At 43.6% G+C, this 19,797-nt stretch overlaps 2 protein-coding genes across 4 annotated transcripts in view; both read right to left on the reverse strand.

Moving 5' to 3' along the window:
• Window positions 1–7,003, reverse strand: part of LOC129815332 (phospholipase DDHD2-like) — a 56,932-nt gene extending 49,929 nt beyond the window's left edge. Inside the window, exons 1-14 of the mRNA XM_055869041.1 lie at window positions 6,143–7,003; window positions 5,784–5,860; window positions 5,465–5,619; window positions 4,799–5,001; window positions 4,286–4,378; window positions 4,033–4,150; window positions 2,198–2,287; window positions 1,940–2,081; window positions 1,589–1,797; window positions 1,386–1,447; window positions 1,145–1,273; window positions 962–1,051; window positions 452–607; window positions 23–178 (exon numbers count right to left, since the gene is read on the reverse strand). Of these exons, the coding sequence (XP_055725016.1) occupies window positions 23–178; window positions 452–607; window positions 962–1,051; window positions 1,145–1,273; window positions 1,386–1,447; window positions 1,589–1,797; window positions 1,940–2,081; window positions 2,198–2,287; window positions 4,033–4,150; window positions 4,286–4,378; window positions 4,799–5,001; window positions 5,465–5,600 (1,584 nt within the window). The 5' untranslated portion in view covers window positions 5,601–5,619; window positions 5,784–5,860; window positions 6,143–7,003. The remainder of the gene's footprint in view (window positions 1–22; window positions 179–451; window positions 608–961; window positions 1,052–1,144; window positions 1,274–1,385; window positions 1,448–1,588; window positions 1,798–1,939; window positions 2,082–2,197; window positions 2,288–4,032; window positions 4,151–4,285; window positions 4,379–4,798; window positions 5,002–5,464; window positions 5,620–5,783; window positions 5,861–6,142) is intronic.
• On the reverse strand, window positions 5,842–18,928 carry LOC129815333 (phospholipid phosphatase 5-like). Of its 3 annotated transcripts, none has more exons than XM_055869048.1 (8): window positions 18,615–18,927; window positions 17,809–17,928; window positions 16,609–16,717; window positions 16,224–16,314; window positions 15,040–15,228; window positions 14,677–14,847; window positions 7,853–8,030; window positions 5,842–5,860 (listed from the first exon to the last, which is right to left on the reverse strand). In XM_055869048.1, exons 2-8 carry the CDS (start codon window positions 17,877–17,879, stop codon window positions 5,857–5,859), a joined length of 813 nt encoding a protein of 270 aa, XP_055725023.1. In that variant the 5' UTR covers window positions 17,880–17,928; window positions 18,615–18,927; the 3' UTR covers window positions 5,842–5,856. The 3 variants fall into 3 exon arrangements, with proteins under 3 accessions (XP_055725023.1, XP_055725022.1, XP_055725021.1); XM_055869047.1 differs by lacking the exon at window positions 5,842–5,860 and adding an exon at window positions 7,110–7,361 and having other exon boundaries at window positions 18,733–18,928; XM_055869046.1 differs by lacking the exon at window positions 5,842–5,860 and adding an exon at window positions 7,110–7,361 and having other exon boundaries at window positions 18,615–18,928.
• Window positions 18,929–19,797: the final 869 nt, after the last annotated feature.

Here is a 19,797-nt window from a genome sequence, read left to right on the forward strand (position 1 = left end):
AACGTATGATCCATAAACATACTGGATGGTAGATGTTGTAGAAGCTTTTGCAGGTGGGGAGGCTATATTTGGGGTCGATCCTCTTCAGGCCGCGCACCGTGAGGAACATTCCTATAGGAGAGCCCAAGGCAAAGAAGGCCTGTGGCTGGAAAGCCAGCTGAGGGTACACGATGGACACCTGGGAAGGAAAGGAAGGGGTTAATGGTTAATAGTAATTCAGTATGCGCCATATGTAAATTCTGCATTTTCTGTAACTAAGGATGGATATCAAAATGTAGCAACATTTTCAAATGAAATTAAACATTTCATTGAAGTAGATTTTCAGTTGTATTAGTTAGGCCTCATGCTAACTGCGTTAAGACACTATTAAGACATTCCGTCATTGTGAGGAGGGAGACAGAGAAAAGGCATGTGTACATGTAACAGAATGCTGTCACTGTTGTTTGTTTACCTGGCCAATGCCAACGTCAAAGTACTTGTAATCCACTGGGCTGGTGGAGGGGGTGCCTGAAAGGAGGGTCGGGTGTTCTTGGACTTGGGGATACATACCGGCAATGCCGGGGATGCCAGGAACTGGGTGTGAAGTTCCTGTCCTGGATTCCTGCTGCTGGGCCAAAGGAGAGAGCGAGAGAGAGAGGAGCTCCAATAACAATCTAAACAATGAGTCTACATCACAAATGGCATCCTATTCCCTACATAGTGCACTTCTTTTGACCAGGGCCCAAGTAGTGGCCTATGTAAGGAAAATTTAATTTTTTGGGACACTACTTCCAGCTTCCAGCCTTTTACAAATAGTTAGGATGGAATATTGTCATGGCTGAGACAGACAGGAAGCTATGCACAATGGATCCAATAGACTGGAATGTTAGATCAAAGATTTTGAACACTGGGGAAAAATTTCACATGGTGTTTATGTGCAATGACTGAATCCATTTGGATGTGAATGAGAGATAGGTCATACCCCTCTCCATCTCTTCAACAAGTACATGATCTTCTTGCGAGGCCCCAAGGGTATTCCCAAGTCTTTGAAGAATGTCTCTGAACACAGCCCCTAGTGAATAGACAGAGGACACAAACAATCGTTAGACAGTCACACACACAAACATACACACACACATATGCACACACACACGCACATGCTTACCAGTGATTCTAAGTCCATCTGCTCCTTTGTAAGCATTTGGACATACTTGCCCAATCCAAAGCTCCTAAGTGTGTCCTCAAAGCTCTCAAAGTCTAATGTGGTTGCTTCACTTGGACTGCTGACGCTACTCTGAAGCACAAGGCATATAGGATTAACATCAAGCTAATTAGAATAAAAATGCTGGTGGTTGTGGCCATGACCAAAATGGAGTTGTACATTTTGGCAGTAGCCTGTTACTTACTCCCTCTTCATCTGTGTTCCTTCTTTCTTGATTTGTCAGAAGGTCAAAGAGGATCAGAGAACCTAGAAAAGTCATATAAATAAAGAATACAACTTACTATAATGGTTATCAATACTAGCCATGTCTAAATAAAGACAAAAACGAGAGAGAGAAAAAGTTAAGAGGGGCTTTAAAAAGTTAGGAGAGGTCTATGAGGTACTGACCCAGACTGTGTCCAGCCAGTGACACTGCCCCAGTGAATTGTGGGTGTCGCTGGAGGAAGACTTGGTGGAGGCGGTTGATCTCTGAGGCCACAGTGTCTATGATGGTCTGGCAGTATGTGGGGCTGTTGTAGAAGAACAGGTCCAGCACCGTGCTGTTGCTGAACTGACGCAGACGACTGATGCTGGGCAGGGTGATCCTCTGGATATCGCTGTTTGGAGGGTGGGTGAGTGTCAAAGTGTGTTTTTAAGAGGAAAAATAAAAGAAGAGAGAGAGAAAGAAAAGAAGAGAGAAAGAAAGAGAGAGACAGAGAGAATGAGCGCGAGAGAGCGTGTGTGTGTCCAAGGCCTTACTCGTCCACCCCAGTGGCATCACCATGTAGCACCCGGTGCCAGTCGACTGGCAGGAACTCAACACGGCCCATGTGGGTCCCATCTTGACTCTGCTTGAAGTGACTGCTCAGTAGGCTGAGAGAGGCACCCCGGAAATCATTCACTACATGGGGGAGAGAGGGACAAAAGAGAGAAGGGAGGGCATTCATTAATTTAGCTGTATTTCTATGAAAGAATCTGAAGCCAGGTAAAGGGGTAAGGATCAAAGGTTCTACACACCACACTGAACGACACCACGCAGCTGGATGTCACAGGTTGGTCCAATGCCATGCACCATGAACACAAGGTGGTCAACTTGGTCAGGTTCTCCTGAAAAACCAACAACACAAATAACGTACAGTGCCTTCGGAAAGTATTTAGACCCCTTGACTTTTTCCACATTTTGTTACGTTACAGCCTTATTCTAAAATGGATTAAATAAAACATTTTCCTCAGCAATCTACACACAATACCTCATAATGACAAAAACAGGTTTTTAGACATTTTTGCAAATGTATTACAAATAAAAAACAGAAATACCTTATTTACGTAAGTATTCAGACCCTTTGCTACGAGACTCAAAATTGAGCTCAGGTGGATATTAATTAATTGGAATCCACCTGTGGTAAATTCCATTGATTGGAAATGATTTGGAAAGGAACACACCTGTCTATATAAGGTCCCACAGTTGACAGTGCATGTCAGAACCAAGCCATGAGGTCGAAGGAATTGTCCGTAGAGCTCCAAGACAGGATTGAGTTGAGGCACAGATCTGGGGAAGGTTAAATGTCTGCAGTATTGAAGCTCCCCAAGAACACAGTGGCCTCCATCAATCTTAAATGGAAGAAATTTGGAACCACCAAAACCCTTCCTAGAGTTGGCCGCCTGGCCAAACTGAGCAATCAGAGGAGAAGGTTCTTGGTCAGGGAGGTGACCAAGAACCCTATGGTCACCCTGACAGAGCTCCAGAGTTCCTCTGTGGAGATGGTAGAACCTTCCAGAAGGACAACCATCTCCGCAGCACTCTACCAATCAGGCCTCCATAGCCATATGGAAGCCACTCCTCAGTAAAAGGCACATGACAGTCCACTTGGAGTTTGCCAAAAGGCACCTAAAGACTCTCGCACCATGAGAAACAAGATTCCTGGCACCATCCCTACGGTGAAGCATGGTGGTGCTGTGGGGACTGGGAGACTAGTCAGGATTGAGAGAAAGATGAACAGAGCAAAGTACAGAGAAATCCTTGATGAAAACCTGCTCCAGAGCGCTCAGGACCTCAGACTGGGGCGAAGGTTCACCTTTCAACAGGACAACAACCCTAAGCACACAGCCAAGACAACGCAGGAGTGGCTTCACGACAAGTCTCTTAATGTCCTTGAGTGGCCCAGTCAGAGCCCGGACTTGAACCCGATCGACCATCTCTGGAGAGACCTGAAAATAGCCATGCAGCAATGCTCCGCATCCAACCTGACAGAGCTTGAGAGGATCTGCAGAGAGGAATTTGAGAAACTCCCCAAATACAGGTGTGCCAAGCTTGTAGCGTCATACCCGAGAAGACTTGAGGCTGTAATCGCTGCCAAAGGTGCTTCAACAAAGTACTGAGTAAAGGGTCTGGAAATTCTTATGTAAATGTGATATTTACGTTTTTTTTTTTATATATACATTTGCTAACATTTCTAAAAACCTGTTTTTGCTTTGTCATTATGGGGTTTTGTGTGTAGATTGATAAGAAAAACAACAACATTTTAATCAATTTTAGAATAAGGTTGTAACGTAACAAAATGTGGAAAAGGTCAAGGGGTCTGAATACTTTCCGAATACACTGTATACTGTGTAAGGAATTGTCATTTGTCATCATGTAATTACCAACATGTACTGTAAATTATCCTCGAATGCATTAGAGGTTCAAAAACCTGAGATCTCCGTACACAATGCAATATCTGTTGTTCAGGCCAATTACCAGTACTGTTGGCATTTAATACACTTGGTAGTACAGTACAGGAGAGACCATCTTACACGGAGCTGTAGAAATTAAAGCCCTCAGTGAAGAGGGTAGGTCTGGCTCATACACTTACCTTCAGGTAGCTCTACTCTAATACCCTCCAGCCCCCTCTTGACCATCCTGGGTTGACTCTGCTCAGAGGGGAGGCTTATACAGTCCTTCAAGGGGATTGTCTGCTGCTGTGTCATAAGCTATCGGAGACAGAGCAAGGTCTATAAACTCTTGAGTTGCATACGTTCTATTTTAGAGCGCAATATTGACCTGGTCTTTACAGACAAACAGTATACTACAGTGGGCTAATTGTAATTATGAATGGGGAGTCATACCGTAGGGCTGTGCAACACCACCGTTTCTCCAGTGGGGAATTGTATCTTCTTCTTCATCCAGTCATTCAGCTTCACTGCCATCATGTAGGCCTCCTTAATACAGTGATACAAATGTAACGGACTGGGGTTCGAACCCGTGTCTCCTGCCCTCCAGACATTAGCTTGGGTAGTTAGCGCAAGTCTTGGGGCGTGCAGTTGACTCGGGTTGAAATCCAGTCAGTCATACTATGTTATTGACAATGTTATCAAGGTTCGATAAATTGACAGATTTAACTAACAAGGTCATTACCAATCTGAAGTATACCTCTTCCGACTGTAGAAATAAGTAAATACTGTCCCCACAATACTATGGTACTAAGATAAACACCAAGGTAACAGGGTAGATATATCACTTTGTAATGACGTGTGCATCTGATATGGCACCCTATTCCCTATATACAGTAGAGCATTACTTTTGACCAGGGACCTGTGTACTATATAGGCACCAGGGTGCCATTAAAGACAGTGTCCTACCTCCAGGACTAGGCTGGTGTCCTCTGGGTAAGGGGTGTAGGAGATGTCCTTGTCTCCTTTGTGGAACCAGGAGCAGCGCCTCACCTCCAAGGGGGGCTGCTCCCAGTACACCGCAAAGCACCTCCTCTCCTTCAGCCTCACGTCAAAACGCCTCCCTTCTGTGGCTACCACCACCTCCACTTCTTCCTCCCCACTGGTCTCCCCTGTTAGGAGCAAACACACAATTATGAGGACATCATTATAATCATCTTTATCATTGCTGTTATCATCAGGGATCACTTCATTAATGTGTAACTATAATGTAACTATAATGTGTTACCATTCTACTACCAGGCTATTGCCACTTTATTCCATGCTCTAATGTAAAATGCTACCATTATCTTAATAAAGCTCTATTGCATGAACAATGGTTCACTCAGAAGTAGGATTGAGTTATATTCTTGTTTCGGGGTACTACATCACATAGTTTGTGGTATAGAGGGGTAACAATACAAGAACACTGTCTTTAACTGTATATGTTTTTAACTGTATACTTGACATTTTAAATGATTTCCCTCTGTATAAATAAACTAATTAATGAACATTTAATGTGTATTACATGTGTATTAGTGTAATGTGTATTGTATTAAATGTGTATTTGTAAAAGTGTGATGAATAGTCTCATGCCATGTTTGTGTGTCTCCTCCAGCCGTAGAGAATCCTCTCTGCTGAATGGGATCCAGGAGCTTCTACAGTCCACCGGATTCTGGCAGTGGAACCAATGGTGCTGCACCGGCTCATATACACCTGTCACACCTTCCATGGCAGATAGATCAGTGAAGCTATGTGAGAGTGGGAGTAAATAGAATATATTAGAATAGAGTAGGACAGAAAATAATATAAAATAATTAAATAGATTTCTTAGATTTCACCCATAGGGGACTTCCATATTTTTGGTCTGCTTTTAAAGAACAGAACAACACAAATAAATGAAAAACAAGCTCACCTACCGTCTGGCTACTGTATGAAGAGGTGTAATTTGATAGGCTCAGGTTGGTCACCCAGTAAGCTTTAATATGCTACCTGTGAGGCACAAACAGAATTCTAATATTTACACATTCATCTGGTGCTGGGGTTCAGGGAAAATAGCATTGTTTTAGATGCTATAGGAGAACTGACATCTGGATCTTTAGTATCCATGGATAGATTGTGCATACCATCTCACAACATACTGGGAATGTTTGTTTACCTTGGAACTTGACACTTAATCATGGTGCTGGGAGTGAATGTAGTCAATTCATCACTTATACTATTACAACTAACATTCTTTGAAGTAGAGAGCAGACATCAGAAATAGCTACATACCTTCAATGTACAGCTAATGTTATAGTATGACTATCAAATATGGCAGTTCCTCCTGAGTGGATCTCTAGGATCTCTCTCTCTGTTGAAAGTTGCAAATAGTCTTCCTTAGAATATATAAAAATCCCAAACCATTTAGATATTGTTAAACGCAAAAAGACACAAAGGTCTGTTAAGATTTCCAACAGGGTGGACTTTCCTCTGATACACTTTACTTGTCGCAAGCAGGTCCCAACACTCATATGTTCTGAATGACATCACCGGTTTAGTGATTCAGTAGTAGGATCAAAGGTCAATTCCCATGACGATAGAGAGATGTGTAGCAACACAACAGTAAACCTGTAAGCTATAAATCACTGGCAGAATCCTACAGAAATTACAAAAATCTTAACTAATAATAATACCTAGCTAATAGGATTCCAAGCTTTGAGTGGGGAATGGGAACATCTGCAAAGCTTTACGACTATTGTTTAATTATATTTAGTGTGTGTGTGTGTGGGGGGGGGTAAGTTAAGCAAAAATGTCAGCCTTGACAATTCAGTTAGTCCATATCTACTTCTAGCTCAACAGATCTAGAACAGAATGAAGTGTAAAGGCTACTTGGCAACTGAATAGGCTAGGTGTCAGTCTGTGTTCTGCTTCTCCTACATAAAGACACAATGTTCCAGCTGTTAACCAGTGGAGGCTGGCTCATAATAATGGCTGGAACGGCACTAATGGAATGGCATCAAACACATTGAAAACGTTTGACACCATTCCACCAATTCCGCTCCAGCCATTACCACGAGCCTATCCTCCCCAATTAAGGTGCCACCACCCTCCTGTGCTGTTAACATACTGTGCTGTGGAACATAAACCACATGGATGATTGGCTTCAGCGAAAGCATGGGTGAAGTTCCCTACTTAGAAAACTACGTAGAAAACCATATTGACATTTGACAATGTAAAGAAAGTATGCTGAATCCGTACATTCCCTGGTAACAAACTTTATTGGCACAGTATCGTAAACAACGTACTATACATACAGTATCCGTAAGTGCATTAAAAAAGGAGACATCCAATTTTGGCATCTTAAGTGATCAAGAAAGACTCCATATGATTCATTCATTTTCTCATTCGATTTGGATTACTCTTAGATTTGTAAAACCGAGAGTGCTAGCATGTTCCCTTGCTTGTGATCCAACGTAACCGTGGAGGTCCTTTCACTTCTATACAATTGGTCCTTCAAAGATTAGAAACATTGATATTAGCATGACAGCCTGGGAATGCAACCCTGTTTTTACAGTAGTACTGTTAATCTTCTTGGAATAGACCAACAGCCAGCACTGATTGAGTGAGGAGCAGACTACTTGGTACCGCTCCTCTCCGACTAAAGTTGTTTGTTTGTTTGTTTTCCACAGTGGAGGTCTGGATCTGCAATCATAAGGCTGATGGTCTAGGATCAGGTCCCCCCTGTCCATATAAACTTATTCATCATGATTTGAAAGTAAAATGAGAGGTTGTGTCCCAATAACCTCTCCTTTCTCCCAAAGTGTGCACTTGTTCACTTCCCTTCATGGATTTGAAAGGAAATTACTGGTACATGGAACTCTAACACATACACCAATCCAATGCTTTTACATGTGTGGGGATTATTACACGAGTGCACACTACAGGAAGAAGGAGAGATTATGGGTATGCACCCAGTACAGAAGCAGGCCTGGGGCTCCTTACAGAGGCAGAAGGTATCCTGAGTTGGCCTGCTGCTCCTGCTGCTTGCGCTCCTGTGCCGCCGGGACTACTTCCCTGTGCAGCAGGGGCCTGTGGCTGTCTGAGTCACTGAGAGACGGGTAGTGCTGCCAGTAGCCCAGACAGGCAAACACCAACCCCAGCAGAGAGCCAACCAGGACATCTGGAGAACAAAAATATTAGAATTATGTTCAGTTTACATTTATATTTCAGCAATTTAGTGCAATGTGAAGTTCATTAATGAATGATCTGTAACCAGCCAATATAATTGTAATTTGCCACACTTGAAACAGGGGTTGTGTTGATAGTGGTTGGCATTATTTTGAAAATAAAGACATCAAAAGTTGATCAGGGCTTGTGAAAGCCAATGACAAAGCCTGAAGGTCAAAGCAAAGCCAGTCGCCATGCAGGATAAGGCAACACTTTATCAATAGGCCCATTACAGTGAGAATGTAACGGGCTCAACTTTCTACTGTAACATGAGAAAATATTATTATTACTACCTATTATCAATACCCCATAATAACTGGCCACTCCATCGCGACATAACCTGAACACCCATCTGCGGCCCGCTAATCGTTAGCTGTCTTATCGGCTGCTATCTGAATAGGTATATCGGACAATTTTCTTGGGCCACTATAACTATTTTGCCAATTGGATTGGTCCCCTCTACCACACGGAACCCCACTAATCTACCGACGGAAACGCACGAGGTGGCTAAAAACAAACCTTCATTTTCTGCCAGCTTGCTACCCATAGCCCGGCTAGTTGTCTGAATCGCCGTGACCCCAACCAACCTCACTGGACCCTTATGATCACTCGGCTAAGCATGCCTCTCCTTAATGTCAGTATGCCTTGTCCATTGCTGTTCTGGTTAGTGTTTATTGGCTTATTTCACTGTAGAGCCTCTAGCCCTGCTCATTATACCTTATTGAACCTTTCAGTTCCACCACCCACACATGCGATGACATCACCTGGTTTCAATGATGTTTCTAGAGGCAATATCTCTCTCATCATCACTCAATGCCGAGGTTAACCTCCACTATATTCACATCCTAACATACCTTTGTCTGTACATTATACCTTGAAGCTATTTTACAGATAGCTGTAAGAAACCAGAGCAGAAACCTGCTCCTTTTACTCTCTGTTCCGAACATACTAGGCGACCAGTTCTCATAGCTTTAAGCCGTACCCTTATCCTACTCCTCCTCTGTTCCTCTGGCGATGTAGAGGTGAATCCAGGCCCTGCAGTGCCTTGCTCCACTCCTATTCCCCAGGCGCTCTCATTTGATTACTTCTGTAACCGTAAAAGCCTTGGTTTCATGTTAACATTAGAAGCCTCCTCATAAGTTTGTTTTATTCACTGCCTGAGCACACTCTGCCAACCCGGATGTCCTTGCCGTGTCTGAATCGTTGGCTTAGGAAGACCACCAAAAACTCTGAAATCGCCATCCCTAACTACAATATTTTCAGACAAGATAGAACGGCCAAAGGGGGCGGTGTTGCAATCTACTGCAGAGATAGCCTGCAGAGTTCTGTCCTACAATCCAGGTCTGTACCCAAACAATTTGAACTGCTACTTTTAAAAATCCACCTCTCTAAAAACAAGTCTCTCACCGTTGCCGCCTGCTAAAGACCACCCTCTGCCCCCAGCTGTGCTCTGGACACCATATGTGAACTGATTGCCCCCCATCTATCTTCAGAGCTCGTGCTGCTAGGTGACCTAAACAGGGACATGCTTAACACCCCAGCCATCCTACAATCTAAGCTTGATGCCCTCAATCTCACACAAATTATCAATGAACCTACGAGGTACAAACCCAAAGCCGTAAACACAGGCACCCTCATAGATATCATCCTAACCAACTTGCCCTCAAAATACACCTCTGCTGTTTTCAACCAAGATCTCAGCGATCATTGCCTCATTTCCTGCATCAGTAATGGGCCAGCCACTCATCACTGTCAAACGCTCCCTGAAACACTTCAGCGAGCAGGCCTTTCTAATCGACCTGGCCCGGGTATCCTGGAAGGATATTGACCTCATCCCGTCAGTAGAGGATGCCTGGTTATTTTTTTTGAATGCCTTCCTCACCATCTTAAATAAGCATGCCCCATTCAAGAAATTTAGAACAAGGAACAGATATAGCCCTTGGTTCTCTCCAGACCTAACTGCCCTTAACCAACACAAAAACATCCTGTGGGGTTCTGCATTAGCATCGAACAGCCCCCGTGATATGAAACTTTTCAGGGAAGTTAGAAACCAATATACACAGGCAGTTAGAAAAGCCAAGGCAAACTTTTTCAAGCAGAAATTTGCTTCCTGCAACACAAACTCAAAAAAGTTCTGGGACATTGTAAAGTCCATGGAGAATAAGAGCACCTCCTCGCAGCTGCCCACTGCACTGAGGATAGGAAACTCTGTCACCACCGATAAATCCACTATAATTGAGAATTTCAATAAGCATTTTTCTACGCTGGCCATGCTTTCCACTTGGCTACCCCTACCCCGGTCAACAGCACTGCACCCCCCACAGCAACTCGCCCAAGCCTTCCCATTTCTCCTTCTCCCAAATCCAGTCAGCTGATGTTCTGAAAGAGGTGCAAAATCTGGACCACTACAAATCAGCCGGGCTAGACAATCTGGACCCTTTCTTTCTAAAATTATCTGCCAAAATTGTTGCAACCTCTATTACTAGCCTGTTCAACCTCTCTATCATGTCGTCTGAGATTCCCAAAGATTGGAAAGCAGCTGCGGTCATCCCCCTCTTCAAGGGGGGGGGGGACACTCTTGACCCAAACTGCTATAGACCCATATCTATCCTACCCTGCCTTTCTAAGGTCTTCGAAAGCCAAGTTAACAAACAGATCACCAGGGGCCTCCCGGGTGGCGCAGTGGTCTAGGGCACTGCATCGCAGTGCTAACTGCGCCACCAGAGTCTCTGGGTTCGCGCCCAGGCTCTGTCGCAGCCGGCCGCAACCGGGAGGTCCGTGGGGTGACGCACAATTGGCATAGCATCGTCCGGGGTAGGGAGGGTTTGGCCGGTAGGGATATCCTTGTCTCATCGCGCTCCAGCGACTCCTGTGGCGGGCCGGGCGCAGTGCGCGCCAACCAAGGGGGCCAGGTACACGGTGTTTCCTCCGACACGTTGGTGTGGCTGGCTTCCGGGTTGGAGGCGCGCTGTGTTAAGAAGCAGTACGGCTGGTTGAGTTGTGCTTCGGAGGACGCATGGCTTTCGACCTTCGTCTCTCCCGAGCCCGTACGGGAGTTGTAGCGATGAGACAAGGTAGTAATTACTAGCGATTGGATACCACGAAAATTGGGGAGAAAATGGGATAAAAAAAATAAAAAATAAAAAATAAAAATAAAAAACAGATCACCGACCATTTCGAATCCCACCGCACCTTCTCCGCTATGCAATCTGGTTTCCGAGCTGGTCATGGGTGCACCTCAGCCACGCTCAAGGTCCTAAACGATATCTTAACCGCCATCGATAAGAAACAATACTGTGCAGCCGTATTCATTGACCTGGCCAAGTCTTTTGACTCTGTCAATCACCACATCCTCATCGGCAGACTCAATAGCCTTAGTTTCTCAAATGACTGCCTCGCCTGGTTCACCAACTACTTCTCTGATAGAGTTCAGTGTGTCAAATCGGAGGGCCTGTTGTCCGGGCCTCTGGCAGTCTCTATGGGGGTACCACAGTGTTCAATTCTTGGGCCGACTCTCTTCTCTGTATACATCAATGATGTCGCTCTTGCTGCTGGCGAGTCTCTGATCCACCTCTATGCAGACGACAACATTCTGTATACTTCTGGCCCTTCTTTGGACACTGTGTTAACAACCCTCCAGACGAGCTTCAATGCCATACAACTCTCCTTCCGTGGCCTCCAACTGCTCTTAAATACAAGTAAAACTAAATGCATGCTCTTCAACCGATCGCTGCCTGCACCTGCCCGCCCGTCCAGCATCACTACTCTGGACGGTTCTGACTTAGAATATGTGGACAACTACAAATACCTAGGTGTCTGGTTAGACTGTAAACTCTCCTTCCAGACTCACATCAAACATCTCCAATCCAAAGTTACATCTAGAATTGGCTTCCTATTTCGCAACAAAGCATCCTTCACTCATGCTGCCAAACATACACTCGTAAAACTGACCATCCTACCGATCCTCGACTTCGGCGATGTCATTTACAAAATAGCCTCCAATACCCTACTCAATAAATTGGGTGCAGTCTATCACAGTGTCATCCGTTTTGTCACCAAAGCCCCATATACTACCCACCACTGTGACCTGTACGCTCTCGTTGGCTGGCCCTCGCTTCATACTCGTCGCCAAACCCACTGGTTCCAAGTCATCTACAAGACCCTGCTAGGTAAAGTCCCCCCTTATCTCAGCTCACTGGTCACCATAGCAGCACCGACCTGTAGCACACGCTCCAGCAGGTATATCTCTCTGGTCACCCCCAAAACCAATTCCTCTTTTGGCCGCCTCTCCTTACAGTTCTCTGCTGCCAATGACTGTAACGAACTACAAAAATCTCTGAAACTGGAAACACTTATCTCCCTCAGTAGCTTTAAGCACCAGCTGTCAGAGCAACTCACAGATTACTGCACCTGTACATAGCCCATCTATAATTTAGCCCAAACAACTACCTCTTCCTCTACTGTATTTATTTATTTATTTTGCTCCTTTGCACCCCATTATTTCTATTTCTACTTTGCACATTCTTCCACTGCAAATCTACCATTCCAGTGTTTTACTTGCTATATTGTATTTACTTCGCCACCATGGCCTTTTTTTGCCTTTACCTCCCTTATCTCACCTCATTTGCTCACATTGAATATAGACTTATTTTTCTACAATATTATTGACTGTATGTTTGTTTTACTCCACGTGTAACTCTGTGTCGAACTGCTTTACTTTATCTTGGCCAGGTCGCAATTGTAAATGAGAACTTGTTCTCATCTTGCCTACCTGGTTAAATAAAGGTAAAAAAAAAATAAACAAAATAATGACAAAGCGAAAACAGGTTTTTAGAAATGTTAGCTAATTTATTAAAAATTAAAAACAGAAATACCTTATTTACGTAAGTATTCAGACCCTTTGCTATGAGACTCGAAATTAAGCTCAGGTGCATCCGTTTTCCATTGATCATCTTTGAGATGTTTTTACAACTTGGAGTCCACCTGTGATAAATTACACTGATTGGACATAATTTGTAAATGCACACACCTGTCTATATAAAGGTCCCACAGTTGACAGTGCATGTCAGAGCAAAAACCAAGCCATGAGGTCTAAGGAATTGTCTGTAGAGCTCCGAGACAGGATTGTGTCAAGGCACAGATCTGGGGAAGGGTATCAACAAATTGCTTCAGCATTGAAGGTGCCCAACAACACAGTGGCCTCCATCATTTTTAAATGTAAGAAGTTTGGAACCACCAAGATTCTTCCTAGAGCTGGCCGCCTGGCCAAACTGAGCAATAGGAGAAGAAGGGCCTTGGTCAGGGAGGTGACCAAGAACTCTATGGTCACTCTGACAGCACTCCAGAGTTCCTCTGTGGATATGGAAGAACCTTCCAGAAGGACAACCATCTCTGCAGCACTCTAGTAATCAGGTCTTTATGATAGAGTGGCCAGACGGAAGCCACTCCTCAGTAAATAGCACATGGCAGGACACTTGGAGTTCGCCAAAAGGCAGGTAAAGGACTCTCAAACCATGAGACACAAGATTCTCTGGTCTGATGAAACCAAGATTGAACTCTTTGGCCTGAATGCCAAGTGTTGGGTCCGGAGGAAACCTGGCACAGTCCCTACGGTGAAGCATGGCAGCATCATGCTGTGGGGATGTTTTTCAAAGGCAGGGACTGGGAGACTAGTGAGGATCGAGGGAAAGATTAACAGAAAAAAAGTACAGAGAGATCCTTTATGAAAACCTGCTCCAGAGCGTTCAGGACCTCAGACTGGGGTGAAGGTTGACCTTCCAACAGGACAACAACCCTAAGCACACAATGCAGGAGTGGCTTCAGGACAAGTCTGTGAATGTCCTTGAGGGGCCCAGCCGGAGCCCGGACTTGAACCCGATCGAACATCTCTGGAGAGACCTGAAAATAGCTGTGCAGCGACGCTCCCCATCCAAACTGACAGAGCTTAAGAGGATCTGCAGAGAAGAATGGGAGAAACTCCCCAAATACAGGTGTGCCAAGCTTGTAGCGTCATACCCAAGTAGACTCGAGGTTGTAATCACTGCCAAAGGTGCTTCAACAAAGTACTGAGTAAAGGATCTGCATACTTATGTAAATGTGATCAGTCGTTTTTTTCGTTTTTTAAAATAAATTTGCAAACATTTCTAAAAACCTGTTTTTGCTTAGTCATTATGGGGTATTGTGTGTAGATTGAATGAAAAAACGATTTACTCAATTTTAGAATAAGGCTGTAAAGTAACAAAATGTGGAAAAAGTCAAGGGATCTGAATACTTTCCGAAGGCACTGTATATACACATTAAGCTTCAAAAGTATTGGGACAATGACATATTTTGTTGTTTGGGAGATTATGTACAAAAAGTGTTGTAATTCCTAAAATGTACCCTAAAATTAAAGCTGACAGTCTGCACTACCTCATAGTCATTGTATCATTTCAAATCCAAAGTGCTGGAGCACAGAGCCAAAACAACAAATGTGTCACTGTCCCAATACTTTTGGAGCTCACTGTACATTTATGTTCAAATTGTTACCAAACCCTTTAGTTCCACACTTCAATCAAAACTCTTAGTTTCTGCCGAGCCTTAGCTATCAAGCTGTCTACCTTGCCAGTGATGCTTGTAGTCGCAGGTCCTGGACATGGCGATGAGGATGGCAAAGAGGAGAGGGGCGAGGAAGGCACAGAGTCGCCAGGCTTTGCCCCGTCCTGCTGGACTAAAGCAGTGCAGCTTCCCCGCCACATACAGAGCAGTGAAGCCCAGACCAGCAAAGGCAACTGAGAAGGCAGCGCATAGAGAGAAAGGTCAAGGTCTTGGATATGTACAGTATAATGTAGTTAGCTGACCTAAAGAACGGTTTGTGACATAAAAGTGTTGCGTTAGTTGTCATCAACTGGCGCCAGCTGTCATGAGTGTTACTGGTAAAGTGTGTGTTTGCATGCGTGCATGGACCTTAGGTCTGCTCTCACATGATGAGTGTCCGCTAGGGAAGCTCTTCCTCCCCTCCTCTACGGTGTCGGGGTCTCCACTGCATTGCAGCTCCGTGTTCATCTGACCATCAGGGAAACAGCGGTAGAAGAAATCTGGCCGTGGCCTGCCCACTGCCAGTTTGATAGCGTTGGTGAAAACCCCATTGAGTACCAGAGTCAACGTCACAGCTGAAAGGAAGACAGAGACTGTATGAGACATCTTCCGTATTCTGTAGTATGACGTGACAATATTTGACGTGACAATATTTGACATGTAAGTCAATCAGAAAGAGACTCTTGTGTGGCCTATGTGGTCCAGCGGTTACAGCCACTGACCACTGTTCGTCTCCGACCCACTGCCCTTTCCCTCCCCAACACTTTAATATCTCTTCAATTTAGCCCAGAAAATATGAAAGGATTGGGACTGCCTCACTCATTCAAAATATATATATTTTTAAATGTGTCTTGTACTTCATACTGTGTTGCTTATCATGAGTCAAAACATCTTCATGGGTTATCTACAGTAAAAGTAGATATGAGATTTTCATGTAAAAGCAAGCTTATCTTAGTTCTTAAAAATGTCAATAATTTGTGAAACAATTTATTGCCTTGAATGTTGTCTATGGCTGCGTTTAGACAGGCAGGCCAATTCTGATCTTTTTTCACCAATCAGATCAGCTCTGAAAAAAATATCAGAATTGGGCCGCCTGTGTAAATGCAGCCAAAGACTTTATGGTCTCAATCATAACCCCGCCCTCTGCGGAGACTGAAACTACAAGATGCATCCGGTTTCAGGGGAAATGGAAAGAGAGCCTTTGACGCGACTTCCGCTTTTGGACGTTAACAACGTGACGCTCCATCTTAACTCCTCCTCCACATTTACTGGATTGGTTAAACAGTGCAGAAGATAACCTCCCCTGACAGTTGATTTTTTCTCATCAGGACCAGAAAGAAAGAAACGCAGCTTAGGCATTTATTTTACGCCTGCTACGTTAGGTTACCCTAACCCTAGTCTCAACCACAACCCTAACTCTAGCTTCGTATCCACATCCCAGTTAAACCTTTACCCTCAACCATAGTTAATTAAACTGGTATCTTGCCTTAAAGGGGAGTCCAAATCCATTGAGTTTGCCTACAGGTACTTTGCAGAAAGGAGGGGTTTCTGAGCGTGACACTGTACCTACCCAGAGAGGCATCCTTAATGTCCCTCTTCTCTGTCTTGTTCAGAAAGGCAAACAACATGATGACAGCCATAGGGATGAAAAGTGCTATGCTCTGCAAAACAGAGGGAAGGGAAAAAAATGTTTTATTGTGCATGAAAATTACTCAATCCAAATTGTTCTGATAATCATTTTGATATTGAAACCAGACTGTCTTGACAAAATTCAGACCCAAAAAAGCAAGCCTACAAGGCGACAGTGACAATAGGAAAAACTCCATTTGGAGAGGAAGAGACCCTGTTAGGAAACAGACCATTGAGAAGAAGTTCATTTTCTTTGGCTGGCTGCTGTAAATACGTTATTATAGAGGTTAATTATGCAGACTGTCATTAGTAGTACTGGTACTTACAAACATGAGTTTGGTAGGAACGTGGTCATTCTCCACATGGTGGAACTTGTAGAGCCACATCTCCTCTGGCTGGATCTCACGAGAGAAAGGAGGTAGCACCTCCGTCACACTAAAAGGACAGAGAGAATCATTGGCAGCTGTTCTATTATTACATAAGGAAACAGCTCCAATATACTCCTATGGTGATTACAAGTCCTATGACAATCAAAGACAGCACAAACAGATCTGGTACAAGGCTGGGCAACAGCACCTATACACATGAATTTAAAGTTGCTGTAAGCCTACTGTTAGGAATAGTCGATTTGCTAAGGTGTGGAAAAATTATGGATGCAAAGACAAGGCGAAGACTTCTGTAATTTTCAAAGGTTAATAGACAGAACTTGTGCACAAGTGAGATCGGTACGATACTCAGAGGAGTTCACAACAATCTGACCCTCAAAGCCAGAAAGCTACTTAAATACTTGTTACATTTGTATTTATTAGTGATCACCATTAGCTGCTGTCAAGGCAGCAGCCACTCTTCCTGGGGTCCAAACACATTATTGCACATCACACCAAAAATTGAACAGTATTATTATTAATATTATTACACCACTACAACACAAAATGTATAGTACCACCATACAACAATAGTACAATATACGTGTATGCATGTGTGTGTGTGCGTATGCATGTGTGCCTATGTGTGTGTCTCTTCACAGTCCGCATTGTTCCATAAGGAGTACATTTATCTGTTTTTAAATCTGATTTACTGCTTGCATGAGTTACTTGATGTGGAATAGAGTTCCATGTAATCATGGCTCTATGTAGTACTGTGCATTTCCCGGAGTCTGTTCTGGACTTGAGGACTGTGAAGAGACCCCTGGTGGCATGTCTTGTGGAGTACTGTATGCATGGGTGTCTAAGCTGTGTGCTAGTCGTTTAAACAGACAGCTCGGTGCCATCAGCATGTCAATACCTCTCACACAGACAAGTAGTGATGCAATCAATCTCTCCTCTACTTTGATCCAGGTGAGATTGACATGCATGTTATTGATGTTAGCTCTCTGTGTACATTTAAAAGCCAGCCTTTCTCTGTTCATTCTCCAAGACCCTGGGCCCTGGTCAAAACATTAATCAAGGTTGTTGTCCAGACCACTTGGGTCAGAGTGAATCGTATATTTGATACTCCATCTCTATCATTAAAAACCGCCAACTTACCAGAACACTGCAAACAACAGTAGACGGGTCAATACGTCAAAGACGAAACAGTCATTTAGACTCCTCCTCATCTTCTAGCCTAGCTTGTCATCAAACTAGCCCAGGGGTTCTGCTTAGGGCCTAAAGGACAGGAGGAAAATGGAGACATGTCATAAACTATAGAAGAGTTGGATGATTCAGGAGGGCCCAACTTTGAAAGTCCTTTTTGTCAGACTACAACATAGTTATTAAAAGTCTGACAGACATTTTTATCAGTGAGTCAGTGAGTGAGTAAATGAGTGAGCAAGTGTCATCATGGCATGTCGCTGCAAAGAAGTACATTCCTAAATGCATCAATGGATATACAATGTTTTCAATTTGTTAAACAGCTACTGAAGCCACCACTATGCATTGCTATCACCAAACGGCCAGTGCTATCCGGCTTCCTTGGGACGTCCCTACCCTAACCTCTTACCATTTTAAAGGGACGTTCCAAAGATTCCAGATTGCAAGGACTACCACCAAACAAAGTGACATCAGTTTTCACTTTCTTCAAATTAGCAGACTACTAAATTAGGCCTAAATAATGCTGTACCATGCATAACATAACCCTAGGCAACAGGCAGAGAGAGCAGTTGAACATTAAAGCTGTACCCAATGTAAAAATGACACGTAGCCTACTGATACAGCACGGCATGTATGAGTAAACTGCGTAATTCAGCCAAAATCCAATTATTTGGCTCTTTAAAGTTCAGGCAGACAGCCAAATATATGAGTTACGGTGGTTTACGCATCGGATTACAGAGTAATTTTCATAGGATACCTACCAGCATGCCACAATCACATCTGACTGGATACTAGCTTGTACATCCGCAAACACGATACAGTAGGCTTCGCCGGTTCTATCCCCCACTCCCTTGTTTTTACGCAGTATAGTATACAGACCTGTGAGCGCATCACAGTATTCTAATCTTCGTCGGCTGTTGAACTGTTCCGGTAAAAGATGGAAAGAAAAAGCATATCAAATTATTGTAGTCATCGTTTCACTACTATTGTTGCGCCCGACCAGGTAACTCTGGTACGACCTGCTATGCAAGGGATCATTATGAAACTGACTGAATGCGGAAAACAATACAATCCTTGCCTGTCACTACATTAGAGTGACATCTAGAGGAACAGGCTGCACACATCATCAGGCCTGAGCAATGAAATTAAATGGCATAAACAGAGGTGAATATTCAGGTAGCCTACATACATTTTTTTGTATCAATCTTCATTGTTTGTAATGGACAATTTCTGATTTCTGGAATAAATGTCAATGTATTTGTCTTTCTTGAACGTGTGATGTAGACTACACAAATTACTGTTTGAGGCCCTAGAGGGTATTAACAATCTGTCACATAATTTAAAAAAAACCCATCAAAATCCGTCAGTTTAAGATAGAGATAGGGCTACTGTATGTTTTTTTGTTTGTTGCATGGGCTGCGTCTCAATTACCAAAGACTGTTGGCCTTCTGCATCTGCGGTGGAAGGTGGGCGTTCTACAGTGGTGTATGTCAGACAACGAGACATCCCGAAAACGTCTGTAGCGTCTGAACGGTTTGACCTAGAAACAAATATGGATTTATGAATGTGTTTTTTTTCCCATTTATGAATGTGTTTTTCAATGTGTTTCAAAATCAAACAGCTAAATGAACCATGGTATGACGATCTTAAAATAAGTCCATGTGTTAGCTATGCAGATGATGTTAATAAGAACAGATTATCTGACACCAATCTGGCTATTATGTTAATAATCAGGCCCTCCTAATGATCTCAGCTAATACAGAGCACAGAAAGGAGTAGGAAAATTAATCTGAAGTCAAATGAATCCATGAAGTTGGCCAAGGTAGCTTCAATTCATGATTGACTCCGTGTTTTATGGAAATCTTTGTGCAGCGCTACTAGCTCCCCCTATGGCATATGATGTCATTCCAGATGTCGATTAACACTACTTGAAACTCTCAGTTG

The sequence above is a fragment of the Salvelinus fontinalis genome, chromosome 18 (genome assembly GCF_029448725.1).
Source record: "Salvelinus fontinalis isolate EN_2023a chromosome 18, ASM2944872v1, whole genome shotgun sequence".
Classification (NCBI taxonomy): Eukaryota; Metazoa; Chordata; class Actinopteri; order Salmoniformes; family Salmonidae; genus Salvelinus; species Salvelinus fontinalis.

What these genes read in the sequence shown, in the direction of transcription:
- LOC129815333 (XM_055869047.1), bottom strand. Translation starts at nt 17,879, where the DNA reads ATGAGGAGGAGTCTAAATGACTGTTTCGTCTTTGACGTATTGACCCGT. An exon ending in CATTAAGGATGCCTCTCTGG is followed by an intron (nt 15,229 to 16,223) that starts GTAGGTACAGTG and finishes TCTTCCTTTCAG; the next exon opens with CTGTGACGTTGACTCTGGTA. An exon ending in CTACAAGCATCACTGGCAAG is followed by an intron (nt 8,031 to 14,676) that starts GTAGACAGCTTG and finishes TTTGTTCTCCAG; the next exon opens with ATGTCCTGGTTGGCTCTCTG.